Source organism: Pseudonaja textilis, chromosome 2 (genome assembly GCF_049901715.1).
Source record: "Pseudonaja textilis isolate UNSWEBS1 chromosome 2, rPseTex1.2, whole genome shotgun sequence".
NCBI lineage: Eukaryota > Metazoa > Chordata > Lepidosauria > Squamata > Elapidae > Pseudonaja > Pseudonaja textilis.
The window spans coordinates 120,578,992-120,598,901 of record NC_141991.1 but is presented as its reverse complement, the minus strand read 5'-3'; the positions used below and the strand labels follow the sequence as shown (position 1 = coordinate 120,598,901).

Below are 19,910 nucleotides of genomic sequence, written 5' to 3'. Positions count from 1 at the left end.
CACATACCCTGTGTTTTATATTCACATGGAAAAGCTATAAAATACCTGCAAATGTTATTTTTTTCAGAAGGAAATAGAACATTACCCATGTATAGAATTCCATCTGAACTGCGGCAAGGGGAGGCCTGGACAAGCTCTGGGATGGTGAATGGCAGTTTCTAGAACATAAATATTCATATTAGCCATCTTCACTTCATAGCAAACATTTAGCAAGGATTGCAAGACAAAGACAATTGATGAATCCCATTTCAAAGCAGGTTGTTATTGAAGGGGACTGCCAGAGTCGAGTTTGTTTCATGTACGTCGATACCAATTAGCAATATCTGCCATCTCCATTTGCCTTGCGTCACACAAAACAACAAAGATTCAAATCAGCAAGTAACTCTATAATCTACTTTGGGTCGTTGCTACCTTCCCAGAGAAGAGGCATCTGTAAGTCTTAGTGTTTGGCCTATTTACTCTTGCATTCTTTTTGCTAAATATACGATTTACCTCCCTCATTCTACTACTGATTGGAACTTTGTTCACAATCCCTAGGGAGCTCCTTAAGGCTTCTATTTTGAGAAGCAAGTCCAGGAAACAGAAGCAGGTGCTATTGCTCTATAATGCCCACTTGTTTTCAGGGGTCCAGGGAGAATGGTACATCTATTTGCTCTAAACACTTCAAGATGTATGATGACAGAAGAGATTAAAATGGATAGCGAAAGAGAAAGAAATCATAAATCAACCCTCCCAAACAAAACAAAAAGACTCTGTCTTCTCACTGTAATTATTTATCAAAAAGAAAAAGAAAATCATCTTTTAAATGCAGTTATTTATCAAATCTCGTATTCCCTCAAAGGCGTTCAGGGTAGCATGTACAACAACCCTCTGTGTGTTTTACACTCAGAATTGAGAAGCTAAATATCAAGGACCAGCCCAAAATGGGCTGAATGGTCCATCTTGGTCTTCCTGATCAATAGCCAGTGCTCCTGCTTTGGATATCTCTAGAAATGCAGTAACTCCAACGTTGAGCAGTGAAAGCCGAAGTGCCCACTTTTAGCACTGAGTAATTGTCCTGCTAACAAAGCTTAGTACAGAATGTAAAATTCCACATGGTGTCCAGGACTGTGGTGAACATACAGTGCATTCATCCAGTTTATGTGATGTTTACACACTGGATACCTGTTTGCAGCACCTACCTTATCCTCACACCTGTATATCAAAAAAACTACAACACACATATGACGTATACCCACTATAAAGATGTGTCTAATCTCAAGCAGGCTGGTAACGGCAGGGGTAAAATAATGTAGTATTTTTCACATCTATATAGTACCAGTAAAAACCAATTTACAACTTCTACATCTTAGAGATAAAAATAGAAACACTGCAGTATATCTGTATCACCCCATATTCTCACACCCATACTACCCATGGATTGCAGTGTGTTTGCTAGTTGCCATGCCAACTGGGGGTTCTAGAATTTGTAATCCCAACCCACTCTGAAGGGTGCACACGGCTAGAGAGAGCTGTTCTACCTAGTTCATATAGTGAGCCATTATGTATAGTACAGTCAAGCCAGATTGATCAAAATTATTATGATGTTTGAGTGACCAACATCAAACAGCAAAGCAGATTTGGCAGACAAAACTGTACAACAATAAGATGATACATATTTTACTTTTAGGTCTTTTTTTGGGGGGGGGTGTCCCTTTGAGTTAGTATTGATTCCATGCATAGGTTCAGGCAGTTTTCTTGGCAAGATCACAGAAGTGGTTTGCCATTGCTTTCTTTTTCCTAGGGCTGAAAGACTGACTGGTTTAAAGCCACCTAGCTGGCTTTTCATGTCTCAGGTGGGATTACAATTCATGATCTGCTTTCTAGTCAGATGCCTTAACCACTACACCAAACTGGTTCTCTTAGGTCAGTAACCTTTGCCAAATTGCTCATCTCAGAAAAAAATATATATTACAACCGTTAAGGAAACTGTTGAGTAAAAATTGTATGAATGAATAATTTCAAGTGCCCTGAGAACTGTTAATGAAGTATTACACAGAGAAAGCAATACAGGTAGTCCTCAACTTATGACCACAATTGAGCCCAAAATGTCTGTTAAGTGAGACATTTAAGTGAGTTTTGCCCATTTTATGACCTTTCTTGTCACAGATGTTAAGTGAATCACTGTAGTTTGTTAAGTTAGTAACACTGTTGTTAAGTGAATCTGGCTTCCCCATTGACTTTGCTTGTCAGAAGGTCACAAAAAGTGATCACATGACTCCAGGACAATGCAACCGTCATAAATTTGAGTCAGTTGCCAAGCGCCTGAATTTTGATCACACGACCATGGGCATGCTGAATTGGTCGTGTGAAAAATGTCCATGTCACTTTTTCCTGTGCTGTTGTAACTTTGAATGATCGCTAAATGTTGTAAGTCGAGGACTACCTGTATCTAGTAAAAAGTATGAGATGAAACGGACTGATTTCAAGAGCATCAGCACAGCAAGGGGGCCTTCTAGTTTATAAGGAACTACAGTGAAAATTATTTATCCCTCAGGCATAAGTGTAATTGTGTTTCAGGATGAGCTTAACTTCCAAAAATAGCAATATTGACCCCCTGTATGTATGGAGAAACATTAAATAAAAATAAAAAGTTCAAGATCACAAAAAGTACTTCACGTTTCGTATTTCAGGTTTGTGGGCAGGAAAAAAAAAATACATTTCCTGTGCTGAAGTAGTACAATATGCTATGAAACAGATCTCAATCTTTCGAAGAAATTGGTGAGAATGTACTAAACCACTTGAGTAAAGTGCATTTTAGAATTATTTCTAAACACAGCGTGATTTTTTACTTTCTTGTGGGAAGATGACAAGTCTAGCATAATTGCCACCTTCAGGACCTCGGTGTACTTCAAAAATCTAAAGTAATGCCTTCTTAACACGCTAAAGGCTGCAAGTGCTAACAAAACAGTGTTTAGAAAAGGTTCACCTACACAGAATGGAGAAAGGGTGACTTATACCGGGGAAAACCTTTTTCTTCGCTTCCTGCTGCCTACTTCAGCCTTCTCCAACTTGATCTTTTTCAACTGTCTTGCAATTCCCATTCAAAGCCCAGAGAAACATTTTTCCCGTCAGTTGCTATCTTCTTTAATTTCAGATGCAAAAGTGATTGCTCTCTCCTCTAACTAAAGAAAATGTTTCCACTGTGCCTTTAGGGCAATTTGAGAGGAAACACATTTGTTTTCGAAAATTGTAAGAGGAAGTTGTAACAGTTTTAGGAAGAAGAAGAAAAATTCGTAGAAAGCCAAATTTAATCTCTATTTCATCACAAAGCTGCTGTTCTTAAGTAACTAAGCAACAGAAATCTCTGATGATCACATCAGTCCTATTTAACCCTTACATATTTTGAAAACAATGACAGAGGCGCTATGTTAGATCAGGGGTCTCCAACCTTGGCAACTTTAAGACTTGTGGACTTCAACTCCCAGAATTCCTCAGCCACCAATTCTAGGAGTTGAAGTCCACAAGTCTTAAAGTTGCCAGGGTTGGAGACCCCTGATCTAAAGTTAATACCGGAACCAATGCAGTTATCCCAGACATCCACCTTTTCCTGGAATCGGATGGATTTTTGGATGCTTGCTTCCCTGATCTCCTTGAGACTATAATTAATTACTTGGCTGTCGTCTAGCCTCATCAAAAGATGCTTCCAAGTCCAATTATTCTCTTTCAATATTGTATGTCTAATGTAATTGAAAAATAAGCGAAAGCAGTTTGTTAGGCTTACTACAAAGCCAAAATCATTTTCTTTAAGATAACAATAAACATTTTGAATTGTTCATTTTGGGCATCCAAACATGTTAGCATCACGACATGCCATTCCTGGAGTTATAAACCTAAAGCAGGCATCAACAGACAACAGATAATCAGAGTTGGAAGGGACCTTGTAGGTCATCTAGTCCAACCCCCCGCCCAAGCGGGAGACCCTACACTATTTCTGACAGATGGGAGTCCAATCTCTTCTTGAAGGTCTCAAGTGATGGCGCTTCCACAACTTCCGAGGGCAAGCTGTTCCATGGGTTGATTGTTCTCACTGTCAGAAAGTTTCTCCTTATTTCCAGGTTAAATCTCTCCTTGTTCAGTTTCCATCCATTATTCCTTGTCTGGCCTACAGGAGCTTTAGAAAATAGCTTGACCCCTTCCTCCCTGTGGCAGCCCCTCAAATATTGGAAGACCTCTATCATGTCTCCCCTGGTCCTTCTCTTCACTAGACTAGCCAAGTCCAGTTCCTGTATTCGTTCTTTGTATGTTTTAGTCTCCAGTCCCCTAATCATCCTGGTTGCTCTTCTCTGTACTCTTTCTAGAGTCTCAACATCTTTTTTATAGTGTGGTGACCAAAACTGGATGCAGTACTCTAGGTGTGGTCTTACAGATAACAGATAACAAGCTTCCAAGACAATTACCTAATCTCAACAATATTTTGGTAAATGGAGACTGGATTTTATTATAGATTTTAGTTGTTATTTATTATTTTATACTAGCATTTCTAATTGTATATTTATTGTTTTTATTTGTTCTAGTCTCAGGTCTATGACTGTAATAAACTGAAATGATTGATTAAATTGGTAAATGCAAAAGGTTTTTCAGGCGAGAACCAGTACTTCACACGGTATAGAATAAGTGACAGCTTCAGTACTATCAATCTGGTTTGCTGATTGGAACAGAAAGAACTATACATTTAGGAAGAATATATGTGCCCAGTGTAAAAAAAGATGCTTAGGATTTCCTTTTGTGTGACCACCTGGCCTATTTAGGTTGCATAAATGTCACACATCTACATTGCAGTATCTTTTAGAGTATTTTCCAAACAAGTATATTCTAGTAAGAAACCTAGAGCATATATATTCCTAAATCATAATTTGGTTTGGTTTTGGCCTGACAATCTTATTCCAAGAAAGCAGCCATAGCTTATGAACCATAGTAGATGAAACTGTCTATTGCCATGTACCAAAAACCATCATGTTAGTGAACGTTATGAACCCATGTTCATCCCCCTTCCCTCAAAATGATGCTATAGAGCACTGCACACCAGAACAACTAGACACAAGAATAGTTTTTTCCCAAAAGCCATCACTCTGCTAAACAAATAATTCCTTCAACACTGTTCAACTATTACAAAGTCAGCACTACTATTACTGTTAATCTTCTCATCACTCCTTATCCCACCCCCACTTGTGACGTATGACTGTAACTTTGTCGCTTGTATCCTTACGATTTATATTGACTGTTTCCTAGTATGATTTGATTGCTGATTGTACCCTATGACTATCCTTAAGTGTTGTACCTTATGATTCTCGACTCTTGACGAATGTATCTTTTCTTTTATGTATACTCAGAGTATTTACACCAAGACAAATTCCTTGTGTGTCCAATCACACTTGGCCAATAAACTATTCTATTCTATTCTATTCTATTCTATTCTATTCTATTCTATTCTATTCTATTCTATTCTATTCTATTCGTCAAGTTTTAATGAAGGCATTCTATTTCGTCATCTCTGCATTCTTTTTGCTCTTCTTCCAACCAATTGCTGGATTTGCAATTGAGATACCATAGCTCAGTATTTTAAGAGATTAGCTTTTTGCTAACTCTTACTGCAGATAGTCCTTTACTTACAAAGGACTGCTCAAAGCTATAATAGCAATGGAAAAAAGTAACTCATAACCGACCCTCACACTTAATGATTGTTGCAGCATCCCCAAGGTCACATGATTAAAATATGGATGCTTGGCAACTAGCAGCATCTTTGGTTCACATGATCACCATTTCTGACCTTCCTAGCTGGGCACAGTCAGATTTGCTTAATGACCCCATCAGTTAAAAAAAGGTCATGAAAGCAGGCATGACTCATTTAAAGGCACCTTGCTTAGCAATGAATGATTCTGTTCCCAATTTGGAAGCAGTTGAGGACTACCTATATAGGCCCCCAAATGTTCTATAATGTGACACGTTTTTTTTTTCCACAGTGGTTAATGTAGAAGCTCTCTCCCAGAAGTGAACGTTTATCTCTGGAGATAAACTATTTTGTAGACGTTTTACAGCTTCTTATTTTTTCTTAAAAATAACTCCAAATGTTAGTCAACTGAAGGCTTGTTTAAATATAACGGGGGAAAGAGAAAAAAACTTTTTTTGTCCGGGGTAAAAATATATTGTCTAGTATCTTTTCTTTTAAAATCAGAATTTTACATACATTGTCAAAAGAGATCTCCCTTGAGCAGCAAGGCAAGCTAGATAAGCATGCTTTGTTCATCTGAAAAAAAGCTGTATTTCCCATTCAGTGAGAACAAAATAATTAATTTGTGATCAACTTATACGTACAGTTAAGCCTTCGTTATTCTTGCCATCAAGAGTGTAGAGACTTCCATCATTGGGATCAGGAAGAAATGCTGGCCTAGGACTGAAGAAATGATTAAAACAGCAATTACTGCATCAGATGTGTGAAAAGAAGAGGCAGCAAAGTTGTGGTCAGTGTACATTTTCTTGTGAGGATGGCTATATATATGAAACAGATGTTGTTGTTTTTAAAGCCAAATATGCATTTTTAATTAAACACAGTCATCTAAACCCTTGGTTTTGCGTACCACCAGCCTCTGAATTTGGATGGGCATAGTAATCTTCCAAGTTACTTGATTTCAAATTAGTTTCAATATTTCACACGTGCCACATTTCAATTTGGAAATTAATTATATGGGTTCATTTTAGTAATAATTTTTAATCAGCTGTTCTGGTAAAACAGATGTTGCTGAAATACAAGCTCAAGCAGCCACTTGTCTTGCAACCAGTTACCTTGCCTATCCCTACTGAAGATCAATGTATTTGTTAGCTTATGAATCAGCATGCCTCTTTTGAAGCAAATACCATACTGAACTGCTCTTTACAGTCAAGAATAAAGCTGTGATGTGTAAAATAAACTTCAACATGTTAAGTTCATATTAAAATAAATGACTTTCAGTACATACTTTAACGTAATCTTGGGTTGACATTTTGATTTTCAGAAGTCATTCTGGGAGTTGAAATCTACACATCCTAGAGCTGCCAAGGTTGAAAAACACTGCTCTATGTTCTTGTGCTCCCTGTATAATTTTGTTTACTTAGGCCTTAGCTCATTTTTCTACTGCTCGCTGCAATCTACAAGGGTGCCTGGCCATTAAGAGCCACAAACTCAATTAAAAATGACATTAAAAATAAAGAAGTCATTTAAGCCATAAGGTTTTTCAGGCATCATATGAAACTATTAGGGGTATTCTGAGGGTGTCAAAAAAGTGAAGATGGCAGCCACACCTATTATAAAATCCTGTCCCCTTTTACACAGCATGCTGGCTGGGGAATTCTGGGAGTTGAAGTCCACACATCTTAAGTAGAACAGACTGTATGGAACATAGCATTCTCTAACCCTCCTGTTGCTAGCGCATCATAGGGTTCTCCAGCTTTCCTGTTTTGTAGGAGACAAGTAGTTATTGAACTTCCCAGCCTCCCAACCTTTAAAGTATATTTGAGGAGTCTTTTGAAAAGGAATAGGACAACTCGTCATGGTCAACTCACCATGGGACAGCTCGCCATAGGACAATTCAACAAATACAAAACTTACATTAATTTTTGCCAAGACCATGACCAATAATAATAAAGGAAGTCAATCCAGAAATACAAGAGTTACAATAATTTTGATGGAAATGTGGACACTAATAATAAAAGTAATAGAATGGAATGATTAATGACAGCTGTCAGTGTTCCAGAAAAACAAATTCCAACACCAAAACTCTAAGACAGGCATTTTCTCAAAATTCCATTTTATTAGAGTTGTTATACTGGCATATCTGGGAAAACCTGAATCTGAACGTTCCGGGTTTTCCCTCGATAACTGAAAATAAAAAACCCATCCCCCGCACATGGCCCAAACACCATCTGCCCCAACTTGAAACATTCCTCTAATCACTCCTCAACCAGATGCAGGGATGATATGACCTTGACTGAAAAGAAGAATGTTATTATGTCTAACTACAGCCACTCTATGGAATCCCCCCTCCCAATTTCCCAGGCACAGAAATGTGGCAGCATGGAAGCTTCTGGTGCTAATATAGCTTCCAAGGCTGACAACAGCATTGAATCATCCCGCAGCAGGTTGTCCTGCAATGAGTTGGCCATGGCGTATTGGCCAAGATAAGCTGTCTCTTTTGAAAGTCCTAAACAAACTAGTTTGTACCAGAGTCACAGGGGAAAGAGGCCAGGCAGAAATTGGGGAACATTATCTCTTGGGCTTTATGGAATTTAGCACTGACTTTGGGCATGAGTCAAGATCTTAGTACCACATGAACTGGAGAAAATACACAGATTGCCTTTTACAAAGACAACTCCTAATTCTCCCACATTTCTTTCTAAAGTTTGGTGTACTAGAACAGTTGTTAATGGGTCCAGGTAAAAGTGACTGATTTGAACGGAAGAGATATTAAAGTTTTGAGAACCACGGCAGGTCCTCTGAAAAGAAATAGTGAATGAATCATTGGAAATAAGAGGATACTTGTACCTTGGAAAAAGTAACAGATTTGTGTGTAGCCCTTGCCTGTCCAGAGACAGGAGTTCAAAATGCCTAATGGAGCCAGGTATGCACAATGGCCAGTGGTCCCCAATGTCATTTGGAAAAAAAACTATATTGGTGTCATGCTTTACATCACCAGTCAACAGTATGATCAGTCAATTGATATTGATATATTTGGAAATTACTGGATGTCTTCATATTTTTATTGCAAGACCTGGAAAGCTGCATTCACTTTCCAGGCACTTAGAGGTAGGTAGCCAGCCTGGATGTAAAGCGGTTTTGAGGGAGGATGTCTGGGCTTTCTATGGGGCGTCCCGAGTGCTCCCATGTCATTTCTACTAGGGATTGTACATGTGTCCTTGTTTCAAAGGTCCTTTAATTTGGATCTGCCTGGGCTCTGTAAACAGATCATGCTGCTGTCTTTACCAGCAGGTGTCACACTTTCACCTGATCTGACCATATTCTTAGAACCAGTCTTATTGTCCTCAGCTTCAGTAGGTTAAGCAGCAGTGAGTACCTTTGAGGAAATGCACCAACTTATTTAGATGTGAGTTTCTTACACTACCAGGTTGGCATTTGTGACTGCCCTATGTTCTGATTGGCATTCTCTGCACCAGGTTGGCCCAGAACCATTAATATAACTACTTGCATATAGATGAAATATGATGGTAATTTGGTCCTGGATTAGGAGAAGGAACTACCGTGGTATCTCCAACCATCTTCCACTATAATTTTACCTCAGCTTCCTTAACATTAGGAGCTCCTTCACAGTCTTTTGGAACTCGAGGGTCTGGAGCTAATATATACCCATTTTTCTTTCGTCTCTGATGGTGGAATCCCAGTGACAGAATTTGCTTCAAAAAAAACAACAACCCCTATGTATGTTCTTGTCTTGCAATTCCACCTTCAGTGAAGCCTCAGTATGACAATACTCACTGCTATCTGCATATAGGTTACCTTGATACGCCTGGTGTCTAGTTCATTGGAAATAAGTTATTAAGTCCTGCTGCATGGTAAATAAGTTCACTGCTGGTGTTGCTGTTCATATGTTGGCTGAGACTGGCAGAATTTCTTCTCAATTTGCTTTGCTGCCCTTGGGCCTTTGCTGCAGTTTGGCCTGGTCAATATGGCTCGTTGGTTGGAATGGCTCCAATGGTCCTCCTTTCCTTGGTCTTATTTTTTGGCTGGCATATGGCCTCTTGCCTGAAGCTAGCCCCTTATTCAATTGGTTCATGCTTGCAGGGCACAGCCTGCTCGACTGCTTGTTTGTTGACTTTACTAGTATTTTTCTCCTGCGGTTTTTTTTCCTCCTCAGCTCTCAAACTGCTGGGGAAGCCTCTGCTTCCTCATAGAAGGCATAGCTAAAGAATGAGGCAAGGACTGCTCCACAAAGCAGGAAGAAACCTTAAGCTAGGCTTTTTACAATGAAGTGGTGCTATTAACCCTTTCCCTCCTGTCTTCATTTTTAAAGAAAGAAAATGAGGTTTTCCTTCTTGCTACATTCCACAATACTCCCCCCACCCCAAACTAATACTGAGAGGTTTATGTAGGGATTTCAGAATAATAATTGTTCTGGAAGAAACAAATAACTGTACTGCTCATATAATCAACCGTTTTGATCTAAACTACAAAACTTGCACTGTAGAAGTGCTTTCATTTTAAAAGCTTGGAGTTGTGTTAGTTGTTCTTTTCCAGTGCAATAAAAAAAAAAACCAAGCTAGGAACTGTAGATCCTGAAAAAGTAGGGTGAAAAGAAGGAGAACTTACTCTTCCATGTGCAGCGGCACCTGAAGTACAGGATCTGCAAACAAAAAGAAAAGGTCAAGGTACAAGCAGTTAAGCATTCTGGCCTCACATCAAGCTTACAGCCTGTGATCCAGCTGGCACCTGAGAGGGTTTGTAGTTTGCAAGAAAAGAAAGATAAGGAGTTTGCAAGAAAAAAATTCAAACAGAAAAATTCAGTGGAAGAGTAACCTGATTAGCAATTATATTCCGATTGCTACAATTCAGGGACTTGGCAAAAATGAGGTCCCTGAGTTGCCACAGTTAATTGAGAGTTTATAATCTGCAGAATCTGCAAAACCTTCCAGTTCTGTTCTTGGGAGTTTTGTTTCTTCATTAACATTCTTACTTTCGTCTTAAGATTTGCCACTCTCTCTACACCCCAGTTTAATGTTTAATTTGTCCATTCTTTAGACTACGCATTTATTTATTGCTTAAGTTATTCTGTGAAGTGTATGAAATGAATTATAGTATAAGAACAACAATGTTCCTTGCAGGGGAATGCAACCATCTCTCTGCCCCTTCATGGCAGCTCCCACATGACATAACAATGCTGCAAAATATTGCTTTATTATGATCAAGAGCAGATTGGAAGACTTGTAAACCTCCAAATTCTGTTAGCAGCCCAGCATCTTAAACCGGTAAGATTAATGATAAAGGAATCGAAATTAGTTTTGTCACTCTTGCTCTAGTTCTTATTATCCAAATTGTTAGTTTTACTCAGAACTGGAAAGACTGCCAAGGGCTTTATATATATTTTCTACATGCAAGCAACAGAAGGTAAGACAAATATGTTGCAAACCTTAATAGCTATTTATCAGAACAGGGTTGGGTCATGCATGGTTACTCAGCACCAGTCAGTTTATTGTGATTTTTAAAATTTCTTAAATACCATTTTAATCAATATAGATTGATAAATTCAGCCACTATACTATCATGTTCACACAAAATAGAGCAATAAATACACAATTAGTATTAATGAAGTGTTGAATTAAAACACTTCAATTAAATACTTATAAAAATAATATATTCCATTTATGCAAAAATTCAGGAGGTTTTATGTGAGCACCTGGTCCTTTAAAAAGCAGATTACTTCTTGGAAGGAAAACAACATTGCCTGGTGCTACAAACAATTTCAGATCAGCTTCTTCCCCACATAAACAAAATGATGCAAGAGCAAAGAAACAAGAGAATGAGTCCTCTTACAGGGAATCTTGGCACTGCTTTACACAAAATCATTTTTCACATAAACAGGTCACTTATCTTTGACAAAAACTGCTTCCTCAGTGAGGTTTTCCCCTTAATGAATGCCCTGACCAAAGAAGCAAACCTGATCAATTGTTGCCTGTTGCATTATATTTTTTAAGCACAGAAGTTTTTCCAGGAAAAGGATAAATCTAAAAAAAAAAATTCCCCACTGTATCTTTCATTATTTGTCATACGCCAGAAAATGCATTCAACACAAAATAGTTGTGCAATGTCCTTGGACTGGTTATGCTAGAAACCTTTCACCTGGACCCAGGTCTTACTTCATTCTAGGATACTGCCTGTGCACACTAATGGTGAGCAGATGATGCATCTATTTTGTCATGTGCCTTGATTAGCATTCATTCACTTTTCAGTATGGAGAAACATAAAGAGCTATGCTTTTCTCACACATTATGAAGCGGGCACCATTATTATTTACAAAACTAATAGTCCTACAGGAAAAAACCCCTACTGATTTATTAATATTTTCAGATCCAAGACTTACCTTTTGCCAACTGGCATCTAAATATTTAATTCTGGCGATGTTTTTCCTTTTCTCCTTTCTTTATTCTTCTATTCCTTTATATATTCTTTTTACCAAATGATAACATAAATTACACTATATCTGTCTATCTGTCCCTCTCTCTCTGGTCTGTCTGTCTGTCTGTCTCTTGTCTGCCTGCCTGCCTGCCTGCCTGCCTGCCTGCCTGCCTGCCTCTATCTATCTATCTATCTATCTATCTATCTATCTATCTTATCTATCTAAAAACACTATACTCGGGTCAGAACCTCTTTATAAAGGAGCACCATATAAATTGCAGTAATAAATAATCAGGAAGCCGTAGTTTTATACATTCTCCAAAATACTAAAACTTCAACCTTCTTCATTACAGAGGCACCAATGGAAACTGAGTCATATTCCTCTTCCATTTTTTTCTAAGCAAATAAATTGAATCAATAGAACACTCATATACCCAATGCTTGATATATTAAAATATCTAACTTCAGATGCAATACAGGTCATATGAACAATTGTAATCCATGCATAATTTACGAGTTGAATTAAATTCTCTATCAGTCTTTTTTTTTTTCAAATATGAGAGCAAAGAACAATCGGCCATCCTTTTTTAATGCTTTATAATAAAATACACAAAGTGTCCTAGCAGCTGTTAACATATTCAGAATGAGCTTTTTATACCTTTTGTGAATATAATAAAGTTTGGTAATGTTTGATAGAAAAACAACTGCCTAAAAAAATAATTCCACCTTTAAAATTTGTTTCGTTCTACAATAAATCATCTTCCCAAATTGTTGAGCTTTAAAACATAGCCACCGAACATGACAAAAAATCCCTGATTTAATTAGTGCATTTCCAAATTATTAAAGTAAATAAATTAATATATTTTAGAAGACAATACTGGAGGTAAAAGATCTTGCACTACTTTTCTCTAAGTGCAACTTTCACAGTAACTTCAATATTTGTTTTCAATTCCTTTCCCCGTTGCTGCATATCGATTGCTCTCTTTAAATTCTGCATTTATTTAATCATACCATCTTTAACTTTTTTGGGTTCTGAGTTATCTTACACTAACAACTTAGAAATAAGCCCCCACTGATGTTGGATGCTTGTCAAATTCAGTCAAGTCCCTTAGTATTCTATCTTATCTTTGTAATTCCTTTTGAACTATGTTGCTTATTTGAAGTCAGAGGAATCAGTAAGGTGATTCTGACCATTTGAAGAAAGAACCTCAAAAGATTTCACGTTTGCTTTATTAATAATTAGCTCTTGCAGTACAGACACTTCCCCCCACTCCCCTGATCATTTTTCGGGCAGTGCCTTCACTTAAATGAAAATAATATTACTGAAGCAAGGGGGAAATGGTCTAGATTGATTTTCCCGCCTATATTCCGTACTTTTACTACTCGTTTTATGATCAAACAGGTTGAATACCTTTGTCTTTATGAAGCCAAACAACATTTCAGAATCCTGCTCCCTCAAAAGAAACAAACCATCCATAAAATGATACAATTAACTTGATAACACAGGTTGAAATTTTAGTCAATTAAACCTTTATTACAAGGCCAGGGAGCTCAACTATAAAGCACATAACCATGTAGGGATTATTAATAAAACCTAAAAAAAGAAAATTGAGGTTTTTTAAAAAAATATTTAACAATAATTATAAGTTAAATTTGGTTTTGCCAATCTACCTCAATTCATTTTTAAAAAAATCATAAACCTAAATCCCTAGCCTTTTATTTGACCAACTCACTTATTTGTCTCTGGCAATCAACAATACATTGTCTTCAATTCCCATCGGAAAAATTTGAAGTACAAAGTTCAGCCTTGATAAAATGTTCATTTTTTACTGTTGCTCTTTTAGTCAGTTTAAATTTTCTTCATCTTAAAAAGTTTCTAACTATGTTTTTGAATACAGTAATTTTTCTTTAATTAAATACATTGTTTTTTGTTAAATAAATTCCCAGATATCTAATTTTTAATAGTGGCATTTTTTCAGAGAATTCCAATGTAATCATTCTTATTAATTTGATATTCTGATATCATTTTGTATGTATTCCATTCCTAATATCAGAGAATCCCTTGGATGAGTAACTACAATATAACCTGCTTATAATTTTAATTAATGTTCTTGATTTGCCAGCTTAATTCCCAAAATTTTATTGATCATTATCTTGGTGTTTTTTAAATAGTCTGTACTCATGGAAAAAAATGAATCTCAGTTCATCTTCTTCAGAGCTGTAAATATGAAAAGCAATTCCAAATTATCAAAGGCATTTTCCATAACAGCAAAGATCATAGCTGCTTCCTTCTTTCTCTGGTTTATCAACAGCATTCAAAAGATTGATTGATGTTTCCTATTTCTAAACCATTCATTTCCCTCACATAATTATTATATTAACCCTGATGTATCAGATTGCCTTTGTGACTTAAAAGACTTAATCTCTTCATGAGGATTTCTATAAAAGTCAATAGAGAGAGATACATTTCTGGGCACAGGTAGATTATGGCCTTTTTTGTAAATCAAGGAAATAAAACACTTGATGTGAAGGAGGAAGAACCTGATGTTATTGTATCTCATTCATTACCTGAGTTAATGGCTTAATGAATATTTCCTAGAAGATAATATCAGAGAATAGCCATCTGGTCTTGAAGATTTTCCAAGAAAGAAAGGAGATTTAACAGTGTGTACAAATTATTATACAATATCATTATTTTTATACACTAGCAAAAAAAAATATTTAGAGGACTATCCAATGCAGATTAGAGTCTTATATGAAAAGGGAGAGGCCAGATGTTCAGGCTAGCTTTAGAATACAATATTGCTGATATATGCTGGATAATTAAGAAAGCCAAAGTCAGCACATGCTTCACTGATTGTATAAAGGCCTTTGTGTTGATCATGTCAAGTTGTAGTATGTGCTTAGAAAAGACTTCTCATTGACCTCATATGAAACCTATGCATAGGTCAGGAAGCTACAGTTCAGCCAGAGAAACAGAAAGGCTCCAGGTTGGCTTATTTATTCAAAAAGTAATATGGAATATATATTGAGGGAAGCTGGACTGGAAGAAGTTGAGTATGGTTTTAAAAGTGATGGAAGATACATCACTAACCTTTGCTATGTTGTGCACTACTCTTAATAGTTGAAAATGCAAAAGAGCTGCAAGGTCTACTGATAAAAATCAAGGAGCAGCAGTCAAGAAATACATTAATACTTGGGAGAGTAGCAGTGAAAGGTTAGGGTCAGGGATGGGATTCTACCGGTTTGGACCTATTCGCTAGGACCGATTGTTAACTTTCTAAGCAGTTCAGAGAACCGGTTGTTAGAAGAAATCTCCTTTTGTTTTTTCCACTTTACTGGCCTAATCCTGTAAGGAAGGCAGGAACGAAACATTCTGGTGTTGCTTACAGAAACTGTCTCTCTGTTAACCCTTATTATATTCTCGGCAGGACTAGACTTCCTGTCTCCGTAGCTTCTCTGGAGTTTTTTCCCCCCTCTTTTGCTGGTACTTTGCTTGTGTGGAGCCTGAAATTGACATATGTGTAGTCATTTCACTTGGAAACCTGACAGCTTGACTTTTTAAAGGGGAAGGGTTGTTTTAACCTTTTTACACTGCTGTTGGGAGGAAATACTCCCCTGTTGGATTTAGTACTTTGAAGAAATAATTGAATAACGAAGCAGGGCTGCCAAAAAGAAGCTTTTAATGACAAGAAATCAAGATGAGTGACATTCAGCAAGGCTTCTTGGCTAGCTAGAAAGATTGACATTCAAACATGTATTTACATACCTTTTTGAGTTTTGGTCTAAAACTGTTTTTTGGTGAAGTTTAATTCTGTGCTTGGTGACGTTTAATCCTGTGTTTATTGATGAGATAATTTTCCCTATTCAGTTTTGTTTGGAAGGAAAAAAAGATTAATCTCTGTTCCTGAAAAGAAATTGGGTTGAGAAATCTGGCTAATTCCTGTGTCTATTTATTCTGGTAATTGTTTTAACAAGCAACAGCTACTGTTGTGTTTTTTTTTGTATTGTGTTTGAATTTTTCCTACCTCATGGTTTCTTTTTCTATCTGAAGAGGGGGTCTTCCTTCACTGCTTTAGTGGTATCTGGCACTGTCCTTTTAGGGTGTACTTCCAAGAGGCAGGATGCAAGCTTGGCACTGGTTTTTTTACTGCCTTTCTGGGGGGCATGTGACCTTTCCTTAACTCTGGATGATTTCTTTAGGATATCTTGTGAGATGAGTGAGACCAGCTGGTGTCTTTAAGTGGTGCAAATGGATCTAAGGACTGCTTTTCTTGGGTGTGCTCTTTCTGGAGAGCTTAAATGACCTCGCTGCTAAAGGGTTTCACCTTATGAGCAAGAGTTGGCTGCTGATAGTTATCACTGCATTTTAACTATTTTAATTCCTCAAGGTGCTCTGGCACCCTGCTTGATTTGTAACTCTGGCTTGCAGGTATTTTTAATCTAATGATTGGTATTTAGGGCAGCTTTTTGCAGGCAAAGAAGCTTTTTGTATTTTTGTACAGGTAATCCTTGACTTACAACAGTTCATTTAGTGACCATTCAAAGTTACAATGGTATTGAAAAAAGTGACTTATGACTGTTTTTCACACTTACAACCGTTGCAGCATCCCACTGACACGAGAGGCCAGGTGAGGAGAAGCGCCCCTCAATGTGAGTGATATTGAGTTGGCCACGCCCAGCCAGTCACATGACCACCAAGCTATGCCCACCAACTAAGCCATGCACACAGAACCAGTTGTTAAAAAATCTGAATCCCACTGCTGCTTAGGCTTAGGGTATTTAGATGCCAGTATGTGTTTATACCTACAAAGCTCAGAATCGTGGAGGAAGTGGTTTTCTCTGTAACACTCCATGGAAGTGAAAGTTGGACTTCTAAGAAGCAGAATAGGAAAAAAAAGTATTGATGTTTTTGAAGTTTAGTGTTGAAGAAGACTCAGAATCCCATGGATAGCCAAGAAGACAAATGGATCACTGAATAATAAAGATAAAGGTAAAAGTTTCCCCTGTCCAATTGATTCTAGGGGTGCTGCTTATCTCTGTTTCTTAGCTGAGGGAGCCAGCGTTGTCTGAAGACATTTCAATGGTCATGTGGCCAGCATGGCTATATGCCGAGACACAAGGAATTCTGTCATCTTCCCACCAAAGTGGTACCTATTTATTTACTTGCATTTGCATGCTTTCAAACTGCTAGGTGGGCAGGAACTGGAGCAAGTAACAGGAGCTCACCCCATCGTGCAGCGCTCGGGTCTCAAACCAGGCTGCAAACTTTCCACCTGACAAGTTCGGCATCTTTAACTGCCCCCAAATAATATAATACAATATTTGTATAATATATCATTTTTGCATTTGCTATTGAATGAGATCCCTATGAAACTGTTGACTGAAGAGAAGCCCAATCCACAAAAAAAGCTGCAGTCTAATAGACAAACTCAGCCATGCCAGACTTTCAGGTTTCATAGATATTATTCAGATGCCTGAATTCCACGTTTCCATTTTGCTTAGGAAGAATTGGCCAAGTTGAAAAACTTCTGTAACAGCTGGAAAAAAGGGACTATATATTTGTTTGTACATTTTTGAATATGAACGTTTGTCGAGGTTGAGGTTTAATTCAGATTAAATTAGAAAGAGCTACCTCCAAATTTAGTGAATTTTCAGGATGTGCATTGAACCAGTGAAAAGGCCACTATTTCAAATGTCTACTGCACACACACAAATTTGCTTATGCACGCAAAAAGAAATCCAGTAACCAGCTATTGCATCAGTGGAAGGCTAGTTTTGTTATTGTTTTGTAACAGGCATACAAGAGGCCATAATAACCTTATTGAGCAGGGGAAAAACCAAATTGTCAGATTCACATGTGCACATGGCAAAACCTGGTTGACAGCCAGTATTTTATAGGTCAGCAACACTCATATCGAGGCCAAATAACTTTATAAGCACATTCCCTTTCTATTTGTTATTCCCTAAGGTTTTGGTGAACAGAGAACACTTTTTTAACCCACTGTTGCATTTCAGGTTTTTCAAGGAGTACTATGGGGCAAGATTTAAACGCTTTTTCACAGCGGCAGACTTTGTAAAATATGGGTTAATTTTTATACTGCATCCAGTTTTGTCATTGTTAATAATTGCTGCCTTTTAAAAGGTTATAAAGTAAGGACCACTGCTAATATTCCCACTCTATCCCTGTTATTTTTTACTTAAATATTTTAGAAAATTGATATCCAATTATTATATTTCTGCTCTTATGATTCTGTTAAGCAACAGAGGAAGTGTCCTTTTCCATAACAAAATGAACTCCCAGCCTGTATTCATTGTCATCTTCCTGTCAATTCATTCAGTAGTTAGATATTTCAAACAGATCAATATTAAATAGAAAAGTAAATAACAATGTTCATTCAAAGGAACCTTTGTAAACAATGCATGAAGAGTTCAGACTAAAGATTTGTTTTTCAGAGTATGTGTGTGCAGGTTTGAATCAGTTTTTTGACTCCTGGTGACTGCTTAGCCTTAGACTAATTTTCACAGTGTTATTGACAAAGATTTTCAGAAGTGATTTGCCTCCTTCCTAGAACTGAGAATGAGTGACGGGCCCAAAGCCACCCAGCTGGTTTTGTACCCTAGGCAGTTCTAGAATTCACCATCTCCTTTTTTTAATATTATTGTAAATTTTAAATTAAGTTTCATTATAAAATAAAATAAAAATACAGAAAAAAAACCAAGTTAGAAAACTAAGAGAGAGAAAAGTGGTAAAAGAAAGAATAACAAAGTGAGGACTTCTGACATTTTACAATGCAATAAAATACCAAACCCCTTCTCCCAAAACATCACCTCAACCTCTTGCTTTACATTTCAAACCATTTCTATAATCATTCTAATCATCCAAAGTTCTATTTTTTTTCAGTTTCGAGCAAAAAATCCAGAAGTAGTTTCCAAGTAGGGTCTCTCCGTTTCTATCCCAGTGCCTAGACCACTACACCAAACTGGACTTCAGGAGCTGTTTAGTCCAGCAATATTTTTCAGACACTAGGCGATCTACTGCACTAGGAAGTTTTTAATTATAATCATTATCCATCATAAACTTTGGATGAAAGCAACTGGTTTTCAAAACTCTATTGCTTTCCATATCTACAATTCCTAGTGGTAAACTCTCCATATTAATGGAATCTCTGGTGAAGATGTATTAAAAGCCTCCCTAAATGTACCACGAAGTAGGCTATGAGTTCTAATGTTATGGAGGAAGAAAAAAAATGGACAATGATTCATTTTTTCCAAACATGTCATAGTTCGATTAACGGCAATCCTGGTCCTTATTGATATTGCTTTTTTCAACTCAACCCAGTTCCAAATGTTAGCTGTTCCTCAAATTGGGCAAACCATTTTGGCTGCTTCTTATAATATCCTTTCTAAGAAGAGTGTTTTCAGCTGAAGTCCATCAAGCTTTGCCTCTCCAATGACAATTATACAGTAGCTCTCCTCTAAATTGTGGCAGACTGAAGTTTAATATTGTATAGTGTTAAGAATTGGTATCTGGGTATCCTTGTATTCCCCTCAACTTTTGTCTTTTACGACTCTAGGTCCTAGATAGGAGTTATCTCTTTTTAGTGTTGAAAAAATCTTGGAAGCTTATCAATGCTTCAATACCAATCATTCTGGAATACAGTCTAAACATTGGAGCTAGTCTAATGAAGGATAATTTTTCTCCCTAACCTGCCTTAGTGTTTCCAGATTGATTATATTTATCTCTTCCAATTAAAAGATACTATGTAGA

At 37.2% G+C, this 19,910-nt stretch overlaps 1 protein-coding gene across 1 annotated transcript in view; it reads right to left on the bottom strand.

The window, feature by feature from the left end:
* ERN1 (endoplasmic reticulum to nucleus signaling 1) overlaps positions 1-19,910 on the bottom strand; it is a 71,473-nt gene that overhangs the window by 22,274 nt on the left and 29,289 nt on the right. The window contains exons 3-5 of the mRNA XM_026711102.2: positions 10,337-10,370; positions 6,355-6,433; positions 86-158 (exon numbers count right to left, since the gene is read on the bottom strand). Coding sequence (XP_026566887.1) covers positions 86-158; positions 6,355-6,433; positions 10,337-10,370 — 186 coding nt within the window. The remainder of the gene's footprint in view (positions 1-85; positions 159-6,354; positions 6,434-10,336; positions 10,371-19,910) is intronic.